The sequence below is a fragment of the Zingiber officinale genome, chromosome 1A (assembly GCF_018446385.1).
Source record: "Zingiber officinale cultivar Zhangliang chromosome 1A, Zo_v1.1, whole genome shotgun sequence".
NCBI classification, from domain to species: Eukaryota; Viridiplantae; Streptophyta; class Magnoliopsida; order Zingiberales; family Zingiberaceae; genus Zingiber; species Zingiber officinale.
This window is the reverse complement of record NC_055987.1, coordinates 147,461,627-147,474,912: the sequence shown is the minus strand read 5'-3', so window position 1 is coordinate 147,474,912 and position 13,286 is coordinate 147,461,627. Positions and strand designations below refer to the sequence as shown.

Genomic DNA, 13,286 nt, shown 5'->3' with positions numbered 1-13,286 from the left:
CGACAAATATTATAGAATATTTTTATAATTTTATAATAATATGAATTATATTCCATCACTATTATAATCAAAGATTACTTTATATAACTCTTTCATCAAATATATTAATATAATATTAATTATATTATATTATAAATTTTATTACATTACAAACTTATAATATTAATTATATTACATCGCATTCCAAATTTTATTACAATAACTTCAGATTACATTATCTTTAGCCGCCTTAGTTTCCTCGGTGCAGTGCAAGGCTAGCTCATGGTCTTTCTCCGAGCTCTTGTACCTGTACCACTTCGCGCAGACAACGAAGATCACGAAATTGAACCCTCCCAACGCAGCAATCAAGAAGTAGTACAGGTCCAATCTCCCCTCGTTAAGATCCGACGCCAGCCAGTTGTTATTCTCATGTTCACCAGTGACTCGGTGGATGACCGTAATCAGCAAGCTGCTGCTGTAACTCGCGCAGGCCTGCGTCAGAAACATCATGCTGCCAGCAAGACTCCTCATGTTCTCCGGGAACTGGCTGTAGCAGAAGTCGATTTGCCCGATCAGGGCGAATACCTCCCCCAGCCCCATCAGAACCATCTGCGGGGCCAACCAGAAGCTCGACATGGGCGAGACGGCGTCGGTGGCTCCCGGAGCAATCGAACTGCGAAGCGCGATTCTCCGTCGTCTCTCTTCCACCAGACCGGCGACGAGCATTGATGCCACGCCGAGGATGAGGCCGACGCCCATTCTTTGGAGCAAGGTGATACCTCCCTCTCTGCCTGTGATGCGCTGGAGCTGGGGGATGACGAAGCGGTCGTAGATGGGGATCCATATGGTGATGGCGACCATGGAGAAGACGTAGAAGGAGGCGGCGGGTACGTAGAAGTTGCCGAGCCGGCGGTCGGATTGCACGGCCTGAAAGACACCGTAGGTGGATTGCTGCGCGAGAGCGATTTGGAAGGCGATGATGGTGAAACAAATCGGCATGATCCTCACCAAGCACTTAACTTGCTCGACTTGTTGAACGCTGCCGAGTCTCCACCCGTTTGCAGCAGAACCATTTTGGTTGATTTCGTCAGTTGGAGTCAAAATCGCAGCTTTGTCAAGAAATCTGTGGTTGTAGTCCTTTTTAAGTCGATTCGTCATCAAATCGAACGAATTGATGATGTGTGGGGGGCAAAAAATTACCGAAATTGACCAGTGTGAGGGAGTTTTGAGACGAGTGAACTAAGATGGGGAGGATTGAACAGAGAGCTCGATTCCGGCAGCGGCAGGGATCGCTTCCGGAAGGCGGCTACGAGGACTTGCGCGACGCCTGTCAAGGGGCTGCCCTCGGGACGCACCTTGACGTACATGCGGGAGCCGAGGAAGAAGAAGGCGCAGGCGAAGGCCATGAGCAGGGTGGGGATGGCGAGGCCGAGCGCCCAGTTCACGTTGCTCTGCACGTAGACGATGACGGTGGAGGAGATCACCATTGCGACGGTTAACGTGAAGTAGTACCAGTTGAAGAAGCTTTTGATGTTTCGCTTGCCAGGCTCCGTTCCGGAGTCGAACTGGTCGGCGCCGAAGGCCAAGTTGCAGGGCCGGACGCCGCCGGCGCCCATCACCAGGAACATGAAACTCGCGAAGAGAACGGCGAGTTGCCCCGCCGTCGGGTCGTTGCATGCCTTGCCATCGTGGCAGTGGCCAGGATGCAACTTGGGCACGGCGGCGCTGAGCGTCAGAACGAACAAGCCCTGACCGAAATTCAAAGATTAAAATTAACCAAAAACAATTTCTGTTTTTCTTGATTTTGTTAGAAAACAACAGAAAATTCGTCTTGGCACCAGAAGAGTGGATAAGCATGCGAAGCCCAAGGTAGCATAGCGCCCACAGACACTGTCGGAGATGAATGCTCCGGCGAGAGGTGCTAGGTTGGTGGAGCCATTGAACGCGGTGATGGCGACGGCGGCGGTTACGCTCTTCATGTGGAAGACAGTGGTTAGATAGACCAGCAAGTTCGACGACGTACCGGACGTTCCCAGATTCTCGAACGCCCCATTTCCTTCATGAATTATTAAGCGATTGATTCTGAGGTCCTCGTCGTCTCAAATGATTACATACATGAGCACAGCGCTTACCTAAAATGTAAGGCATGGTTGCCCAGCCTCTGTGGTTGATCTTCACTTCTGCAACTGCACTGTCCTTCTCCTTCCTCTCCATTGATTACTACGATCTCCTTCCTGCCAATCCTCTCTGTTTAGACTACACAAACAGTTGTGGATATCTATATATATATAGATACGCAATTGATATGCCGTCCAACGCTGCTGCTGTAAGACCGTGAGCAAAATTCAGACGCGGAATTAAAATCTCTTGTTTTTAATCTCTCTCATCATCTACGTCACATAATAAATTAAAATAAATAAGTTTTCTCTTTTTTTTCTTCTTAAATTAAAATAAATAATTTTCTCTCATTTTTAAATTAAAATAATTTTTTTTATTTTTCTCTCTATGATTTATGATTGTATATAACAATCACGGCAGTATTTCTCTTTCCTATGATTTATAATTGTATGTAATAATTATTATGATAATGATTTTTAAAAATGATATAGCTATTATAACATTATAGTAATTACTATATCATTATAACAACTATTATAACAGTTATTATATCATTATAATAACTATTATATTATTGTAGTAACTATTATATCATTATAGCAGTTACAAAACGGTGATTTAATTATGAAAATTTAGGTTCCGACAATTCTATTTAAAAATTTAGGTTAATTTAATTTTCAATTTCATTGAGAGATATAATATATTTGAAATTCAGTCAGCGATGGATTTATGATTTAAATTAACAAGTAATTTAATTTGACATAAATTATTAATATAAAAATTATAAGTTATTTAAATTTTAATGTTATTTATGGTACCTATTAATCATCCCATCACTAATTCAGCACTAATTTATTCCATTAATTTTAATAGTAACCATAAATTAAATATCTTAGAAATAAATAAAATCTTTTGTAAGAATAAAATCTAATTATAAAATCTTAATGGGCGACCTTTATTATTTATATAAAAAACATGTTATTAAAAAAATTAAAAAGGCATTTCATCTTAATTTTTTATTACTCATAATTGTTAAATCCTAAAACAAAATTATTCTAAATGAATCAAAATGACTAATTATAGAAGGTTAATATAATAAAATATTATTTTTTAACTCATAAAAATTACTTAAAATTGATTAAAATCGGTTAAATTTAATCAAAATTACTTCAATAGTATTATAACACCTATGATCATACCTACTACAATTTGGAGTAGCTTTAGTCATAATTAAAGCGTGATCATACCTACTACAATAGTAGTGTGCACTGTTATACCTATTACATTTTTCTCTCTCTATCTATATATATATATATATATATATATATATATATATATATATATATAATGAAATGATATGTTGTCCAACGTTTTCTGTGCAATCGTGAATAGACCTGATCATGGTTCGAAATCAACAGTTCGACAGTTCGGAGCCATCGATTCAACGGTTCCAGGCAGGTCGACCCTTAACTTTAACCGCCCAAGACGATTACGGTTCACGGTTCGTCACGGTTTGCCACGGTTCAAAATTATTATGTTAAAAAAATTAAAAATTAAACATTAAAAATTAGAAATTAAAATTTATTGGAAAAAGGGCTTGCACTTATTTAAGTTGCCTACGTATCCCTTTAGGGGAATCAAAGCTCACGTAGTTCTTTTACATTTGTATCCTTTTACATTTTTCACTCACTTCTATTTCCTGTTCCTGTCGTATTTGTTCCTTCAATATCAAAATCTTCAACTTCGTTATCTGAAAGTTGCATTCCTTGAATTCTTTTCTCCGCTCTGGTCCAATCGTCCAGTAATGCTTGAGCTTCCAATGAGTCGGGAGACAAAGTTGATCGTCGTTCATCTAATATGTTGCCGCTGGCACTGAACGTCTGCTCCACAGCAACAGCTGACACTGGACAAGCTAAAATTTCTTTTGCGATCACGGAGAGAACGGGAAGCTTTGAGCCTTATGTGACCACCACTTTAAGATATCGAAGTTTTCGCTATCTGCTTCATTAAAATCAAAAGAAGTTGTAAAATAATTCTCAAGTTCCTGTGTGGAATTTGAGGATCCTCGTGGGCGTTTTGTCCGTTCTTTTAATAAGAGTTGTGCTTTTGTAAGTTTTAAATTACTACTAGTAGTTTGTTGTATTTTAGAAATATTAATTTGTGTTCCATATTTTGCATAATATTGATTATAAATATCATATAAATAAATTCTAACATTATATATAATATTAACTGGATCAGGGGAAGAAAATCTTTAATTGGAATTAAAGCGTTATAATATAAGGTTAACATTTCTTGTAAAACTTCTAATTTAAATCTAGGATCTAAAGCAAATGCAATTAAATAAATTTCAGGAATTAAATAAAAATATTTTTCTCATTTAGTTTTCATAGCTAAGATGCAAGGAGATAAAGATTCATTATTAATATGTTCATTTAAAACTAATACTATATTAGAAACATTTTCTAAAACTAATTGAGCGGTGGGATAATAAACACCGGAAAGTTGTTCGGTTGCATCATTAAGCACTTTTAAAATTTCACAAATACTACTACAAATATTCCATTGTTGTGAAAATAAATATATATTAGTATTAGTGTTTTGTGCAAAAAATGAACATAATAATTCTTTATATTGAAATGAATCTTGTAATAATTGGTATGTTGAATTCCAACATGTTGGTACATCACGTGGAAATTTTTTAGGTCTCATTCCATTAATTTTACAAAACCTATCCCATTGTTTCATTATAGATGGATGAGACTATAAATAAGAAATTGTAATTCTAATTGGTTTAATATAACTTTCTAAAATTTTTAAACCATCTTAGAACACATAAATTTAAAACATGGCATACACAACGAATATAAAAAAATAAACCTCCAATAATAGGTTGACAAACAAATTTTAGATCATCTATACAAGCGGTATTGGAACTAGCATTATCTAATGATATTGGAAATATTTTATGACTTAAAACATATTCTTCTAAAATTAAACATAATAATTGTGTGATATTATGAGCATTATGTGATTCATCAAAAACTCTATAAGCTGATAATCTTTTTTGGAAGTTCCAAGAGTTATCGATCCAATGGCAAGTCACACCCATATACGAATGTGTTTGCCAATGATCACTCCAAATATCGGAACATAAAGAAACTTTATTATCTAATTTACTAAATTCATCAATTAAATTCTTTTTCCCTTGTTTTACTAATTTTTTAATTGTATGAGTAAGTGTAGTTCTAGGAACACGTTTAGCACATGGATTAAGAGATTCTTTACAAAAATCTTCAAATGTGCATTTAGATCCAAAACTAAAAGAAAGATGTTCTAGGGAAACAAATTTAGCTAATGATTCTCTTAATTTATTATCTGAATATAAAAATAAACCGGAATCGGTACTACCGCTAGTTGAAGAAAATCTTGATAATTGTGTTTGAGAACGGTCGAGTCCATATTCCGTCGGGTGCTTCGTTTCTACATGTCGTTTCAACGACCCATAACCGTCGCCGGCTTGGAATTTGTAGGAAGCATTGCAGTGCTTACATTTTGCACGCATTTCTCCCGACGGAAGAGTGACCTTCTCAAAATGTTTAGTGAAAATAGAAGACTTTAGAGGAGGAAGTTCCCGAACCTTTCGGGTTTCGGATTCGGAAGATGCTCGTTCTCATCATCGGTGGATTGAATGTTGGGGTCCTCCTCCCGCGGATTCATTATTTGCTTTCCCTTCCGAGCTCGAGATGATGCACCTCCGCGGCCTCCTTCCATTGTAATTGAAAATTGGAAACGAAAGCGTGTAGAGATTAGAGAATACGAAAATGAGATTAAGAGTAGAGAAGATGTGTGTGAAAAATGATGAAATGAGCTCTCTATTTATAGAGTTTTGATAGTAACAGACACTAAATCATAGTCATTGATCAAAAAACGGTCAAATGATCCTAACCGTTGAAAAAAATACCCAAAAAACCCTCCGAACGGCTACGAACTGCCGGTTAACCGGCGGTTCCAACGGCTATGAACCGCCGGTTAACCGGCAGTTCAAGCCGTTTTTTTTAAAAAAAAATTTGCGGCTGAACCGCCGGTTCAACCCGCCAGTTAACCGGCAGGTTCACCGGTTTTACAACAAATGAACCGGAACCGGCCCAACAACTTGCCGGGCCGGTTCCGGTTCGACCCTGCGAACCGGGTCAACGGGCAACCGGCCCGTTGACCCGGTTACGGGCCCGGGTCGGGTCCGGGCCAGACCCGGCCGGGGTCGTGTAGCGACCACCCTTCTTATCTATACTACTACTCTCTAAAGGTGACCGTTACTTAACTACTATCTTTACTTAATCGGTATGATCGAAACCACGAGAAGTTCCTACCGAAAAATTTCGGCAAAATCTCCCCTATACCGGTGACCATAAACTGAGATACAAACATAGTATACATCAGCCACAGGTGGCTGGAACATATATCAAACACCACACAATTAAATAAGTGTCAAACTCATCTCTGTAGGATCGAAAAGAATTTAGATATCTCCACAATGGTATGATATTGTCCACTTTGGGCCTAAGCCCTCATGACTTTGCTCTTGGGCTCTCCCCAAAAGGCCTCATACCAATGGAGATATCTTTTCTCTTATAAACCCATGATCTTTCCCATTTGTTTCCAATATGGGACTATATTTGCAACCTTGCAACCCCAACAATCCCCCTCAAACAAAGGACCATAGGCTTCCCACGTCCGATCCTTGACCCACCAGGACTTCCTGCCCCTCGGTCCACCCGACCTACTAGGACTTCATTGCCTAGTCGCAACTAGGATTTCCTGCCTGGTGTCTGGTCCTCTTGATCCGAACATAGGAGCCCCCACTTTCTTTGTTTGAGGTCAATATTGTACCCACATGGCTAAATCAGACCATAGCTCTTGTGCACATTCGGTGGTTAAACCTTCTAACAGTCTGGGCTCTGATACCAATTGTAGGATCAAAAAGAATTTAGATATCTCCACAATGGTATGATATTGTCCACTTTGGGCCTAAGCTCTCATGGCTTTGCTCTTGGGCTTGTAGGTTGCTACTCGGAAAGCCTAGAGGTTCTACTGTACAAAAATTTTGTACAAAGGTCTGAACCTTTTCCTAGCTACCATGTGTTCTTTTAAATTAAATTTTGGATCGCCTGCGGAACTTAACACGTTTGTTCCAAAACTTAATCTATTTGTTCTTTTAGGTTTTGACTTGGATCTCCTCCGGAACTTAACACGTTCGACCTAAATCACCTTAAGTTATTAATTCCATTAAATATTAATTTCCATAATTGGTTCCCAGTACTGACGTGGCGAGGCACATGACCTTCTTGGATATGGGAGCAACCACCACCGACTAGACAAAACCTTTTATAGAAATCTAATATTTAATTTCCTAAAATAACTTTAGGTTAACCGAAAAGAACAATCAAATCACAAGGAAAAGAAAAAAAAAAGAACACTATATTGAAAATAAATTCGAAACACTAGAATCGTATGCCTCTTGTATTTAGTATTATTTCCAAAAATAACTAGTATGATGCGGAAAGAAAAATACTAGTTATACCTTTTAGAAAAACCTCTTGATCTTCTACCGTATTCCTCTTCTAACCTCGGACGTTGTGTGTGCAACGATCTTCCGAGATGAGAAACCACCAAAGCACCTTCTCCTTTCTTCAAATTTCGGCCAAGCACAAAGCTTCCAAAAGATGAAGATCTTTTCCACCAACCAAGCTCCAAGGGATGTAGGCTTTCTCTCCTTCTTCCTCAAGCTAGATCCGGCCACCAATTAAAACTCCATGAGCATGAAGAGGTTCGGCCACAAAGAGAAGAAGAAGAGAAGAAGAAGAGAAGAAGGAAGGGCCGGCCACACCACCAAGGAAAAGAGGAAGAAAAATAGAATAGAGTCGTTCACATTGAAGCCTCCTCTACCCCCTCTTTTATAATCCTTTGTCTTGGAAAATAAGGAAAATTTAATAAAAACTTCCTTAATTCTTTTTCCATTGAAAAGAAAAATTTATTTAATTAAAAATAATTTTCTTTCTCAATTTTATTTGGCCGGCCATATAAAAGCTACAAACAAAGGACGACTCTATTCAATTAATTAAAACTTCCTAATTTGTCTCCAGAAATAAAAAATTTCTCCAATAATTTTTATCCCTTCATGATTGGTTTATAAAAAGGAAATTTAATAAATTAAAATCTTTCTTTTAAACATGTGGATAAAAAGAAAGTTATCTCTAAAAATTAAAATCTCTTTTAATCTACAAATAAGGAAAGATATCAAATCTTTTCTTAATCTTTTGTAGAAACTTATAAAAAAGAATATTTAATTTTAAACTCTCTTTTAAATCATGAACATGGTTAAAAAGGAAAGTTTTCTTAAAATTTAAAATCCACCTTTAATCAACAAATAAGGAAAGATTTCAAATTTTAAACTCTCTTTTAAACATGTAGATGATTTACAAATAAGGAAAGTTTTTACCAAAAATTAAAACCATCCTTTTAATCTACAAATAAGGAAAGATATTAATCTCTTCTCTTAATCTTTTGTAGAAAGCTATAAAAGGAAATTTTTAATTTTTAAACTCTCTTTTTAAAACCTTGATATCCACATAAGAAATAATTTTAATAAAATCCTTTTAATATTCTAGAGCGCCCACCTAAGCTTGGGACCCAAGCTTTGGCCAGCCCTTAGCTCATCTACTTGGTCTTGGCCGGCCTAGCTTGGGTTCCAAGCTAGCTTGTGACCCCATTAGATGGGTAAGAAGGTGGGTATTCGGTGGGTATAAATCTCTATATACTAGAGGCTACGATAGGGACCGAGAGGAGGAATTGATTTTGGTCTCCCGATGAAATTAAGCATCCCGTGTTCGCCCCAAACACACAACTTAATTTCATCAATAATAATTCATTCCACTAAAGAACTATTATTAAACTACTGCACCAATCCCAAATTACATTTTGGGCTCCTTCTTATTATGAGTGTGTTAGTCTCCCTGTGTTTAAGATAACAAATGTCCACTAATTAAGTAAGTTACTGACAACTCACTTAATTAATATCTAGATCCAAGAGTAGTACCACTCAACTTCATCGTCATGTCGGACTAAGTCCACCTGCAGGGTTTAACATGACAATCCTTATGAGCTCCTCTTGGGGACATTCTCAACCTAGATCACTAGGATACAGTTTCCTTCTATAATCAACAACACACACTATAAGTGATATCATTTCCCAACTTATCGGGCTTATTGATTCATCGAACTAAATCTCACCCATTGATAAATTAAAGAAATTAATATCAAATATATGTGCTTGTTATTATATTAGGATTAAGAGCACACACTTCCATAATAACTGAGGTCTTTGTTTCTTTATAAAGTCAGTATAAAAGAAATGACCTCTAATGGTCCTACTCAATACACTCTAAGTGTACTAGTGTAATTATATAGTTAAGATAAACTAATACCTAATTACACTACGACCTTCCAATGATTTGTTCCTTTCCATTATGGTCGTGAGCTACTGTTTATAATTTATAAGGTACTGATAACATGATCCTCTGTGTGTGACACCACACACCATGTTATCTGCAATATAAATTAATTGAACAACTACATTTATCATAAATGTAGACATTTGACCAATGTGATTCTTATTTCTAGATAAATGTTTATACCAAAAGCTAGGCTTTTAGAATACACTCTAACAATCTCCCACTTATACTAAAAGACTAAGCTGCCATATCTGTTACCATACATCTGATTCCCAACCCTTCAACATGTCTATCAAAAGCTCTTGCCTTAAAGACCTTAGTGAAAAGATCTATAGGTCATCATCTGATGCATTCTAGGCAGCAACAACTTCTCCTCGTTTATACGATTTCTCGTATTGGGTGGTACTTGCGCTCTATTGTGTTTACTTGCCTTTATAGACTTATGGTTTCTTGAGTTTACTATCGCACCAATATTATTACAATAAATTATAATAATCTTTGGACAAACCGAAATCATATCTAAGTGTATCTTGAGGTTATTGAGTCATTCACTTTTATGGCTACCTCGGAGGCTTGCCATATACTAAGCTTCTGGTGGAGTCCAAAAAACACCTATGCTTATCACTCTTCCATAGTTATGACTTTACCTCCTAAAATAAACACAAACCCGAGGTTGACTTATTATTGTCCCTATCCGATTGGAGGTCAAAATCCGTACAACCTATAGGAACCAAATTAACGCCTTGTAAGCTAGCATATAATCTTTAGTGCCTCTAAGGTACTTTAATATATGCTTTACAGTACAATGTCCTTGTCTAGGGTTACTTTGATATCTGCTAACTATGCCTTGGCAAAACAGTTATGATCTCGTGCATAGCATACATTAGGTTGTCTAGCTGCCGAAGAACTGCCTACATGTCCTCAATCTCCTTTGATGTCGGAGACATCTCTTTAGATAAAGACACTCCATGCTTAAAGGTAAGAAACCTTTCTAGGAGTTTTGCATACTTAAAGCGAGCAAGGATTTTCCGATGTATCAAGCTTGGGATAAGTAAAATATATTTTTCTTCGATCCCTTATTACTTTGATCTCAAAATATATACATTCTCCCAAGTCCTTTATATCGAATTATTTGGACAACCATACCCTTACTTCGACAACATTTTGATATTGTTTCCAACTACCAAAAATGTTATCTACGTATAGTACAAGAAATACCACCACGTTTCCATCACATCTTTTGTATACACAAGACTTATCCGTTTACTCAATAAATCCATAGGTCTGGATTACTTTGATAAACTGGATGTTTCAAGACCTTGAAGCTTTGTATCAGTCCATAGACTGATTGAGCTTGCACACAAGATGCTCTTAGCCCTTTGCAATGAACCCTTCTGGTTGCTTTATATGGATGCTTTCTTCAAGACTTTCATTAAGGAATACTGTCTTGACATCCACTTGCCAAATAGATAAAAGAATCCGGATAGACTTAAGCATGGCTACCAGTGAAAAAGTTTCCTTTTCATCTAGCTTCTTAAGATAGTTTTACCTTCTTGTCTATCCTCTTTTCCTATTATAGACCTTTTATACCCAAATGCTTTTACACCATTTGGTGGTTCTACAAGCTTCAGATTTTATTAGAATACATATATTCTAATTACATTATTCATTACTCTTTGCCAAGATGTTGCATCTTTATCTTGGAGTGTTTGTCATATTTCCGGAGATCAAGTTCATGTCCTCCGGGATCGAGTCCAAAAACTCTCCCAAACATGAATCTTTTGGTTGCTAACAACCCTCCCACTACGACAAGACACTTTACGCAATTGTGTATCATTTGTGATACGTGTTGCGATTTCCTTGTGGTATCTCATCTTATACGGTTGGTACTAGATTAGACATGCCTTTTATTATTTCCTTAAGAACAAATTTTCTTATGGGCACATGGTTTATTACATAGTCCTTTTCTAAAAATCGGTCATTGATGCTAACAATGACCTTCTGATTTTTAAGACTATAAACCTACTTTCATTTCACTAGGATAACCCACAAACAAGTGAATTCCTGTCCAACTTATCATTGTCTCTCTTCTGCATATGTGCTGGATTACCCGAATCTGAATATGCTTCGAAATAGGCTTACGCCTATTCAGCAATTCTATATGAGTAGAGAGTTCTGACTTTAGAAGGTACTATATTCACTCCCGTTTCCAGAGTATATCCTTAAAATGATTTTGATAATATTCTTAATAACTCATCAATCTACTTATTTCCATAAGAGTCCTATACCTTCCTTTTCCTACACCATTCTGTTGGGGTGTACCAGGTGCAGTTAGTTGGGATTAAATCCCTACTTCTGATAAATGACTCCTAAATTCTCCCAAGAGGTACTTGCCACTACGATCTTACCGTAGTGTCTTGATACTTTTACTTTGTCGTTTCTCCACATCAGCCTCGTACTCTTTGAACTAATCAAAGCACTTAGACTTGCGGCACATCAAGTAAATATATCCGTATCTCAAATAGTTGTCTAAAAAATAGATGAAATATTTGAAACAACCTCTTGCCTGGATGCTCATAGGATCACACAAATCAGAATGAACCAATTCCAATATATCTTTGACTCCATACCCCTTAGATTTAAAAGATTCTTGGTTATTTTTCCTTCCAAGTAAGACTCGTAGGTTGGAAAGATTTTCACTACTAATGAACCCAAAAGTTCATCAGCTACCAATGAATCCTACTCAAGTTAATATAACCTAGCCTTAGATGCCAAAGATATAATTAGTTCATTTTCGAAGGTTACTTTCTCTTAAAGTTAGAAGATGTGTTACTAATTTCCATTTGTTGCACAGTGAGAGTTATTGGATTTATAAATTGCCAACCAACGTATCAGAACAGATAACTTCCCTCTTTTTCTTAATAACAACTTTGTTATTAAAAGAGGAAGAATATCAAGTTCTTTGAATAGTTTAGAAACTGAAAACTAGTCCTTTCTAAACTTGGTGCGTAAAGACAATTACTCAAAAATCCATGTTTTATTTTTATCAAAAGATAAACATCTCCCACTGCAACAGTTACCATTTTTACAGTAGTGCCCATGTGGACGGTGTTTTAATTTTCATTTAGTTGCCGGGTTTCCTGGAACCCTGCAATGAATTGCGGACATGATTAATGGCATCTGTATCTACACTCCAGATTCTGGTAGATAATGTTGGTGCGGGTAGCACTAACGGTCTAACCCAGGTTTTGATGAATGACAAATAGGTTAAGTTAGTTGTGTTGTTGTCTGACACTTTGATCAAGTGTGCAGGAAAAGTCCAGCTAGGTCGACGGGCTGACCGGATAGTCAAAGTCCAGCGGGTCATAGGTGACCGGACGCTTGGCGAGAAGTCCGCTAGGTCGACGGTGACCGGATAGTGGCGAGAAGTCCAAGCGGTCGACGGGTGACCGGACGCTTGGCGAAGTCCAGACGGTCGTGGTGGACCGGACGTCTGGCGGTAAGTGAGGTAAGTCCTTTGGAGGGTATTGTGAGGAGACGCGTTCGGGAAGGGGACATTAGGCGTCGATCCGGCTTAGATCCATTTCGGATATCTAAGTCGAGATCGTGACTAGATTCCGGTCTCGGAAAGACGGAATCTAAGTCATACTTTGCTTATCGATAAAACTGTGCTAACAT

The 13,286-nt window shown here is 37.4% G+C and overlaps 1 protein-coding gene across 1 annotated transcript; it reads right to left on the bottom strand.

Annotated features, from left to right (window-relative positions):
- Positions 1-204: 204 nt before the first annotated feature.
- Positions 205-2,193, bottom strand: LOC122010970 (protein NRT1/ PTR FAMILY 2.11-like). Its single transcript, XM_042567428.1, has 4 exons — positions 2,112-2,193; positions 1,818-2,035; positions 1,180-1,727; positions 205-1,102 (listed from the first exon to the last, which is right to left on the bottom strand). Exons 1-4 carry the CDS (start codon positions 2,191-2,193, stop codon positions 205-207), a joined length of 1,746 nt encoding a protein of 581 aa, XP_042423362.1.
- Between the last annotated feature and the right edge of the window lie 11,093 nt (positions 2,194-13,286).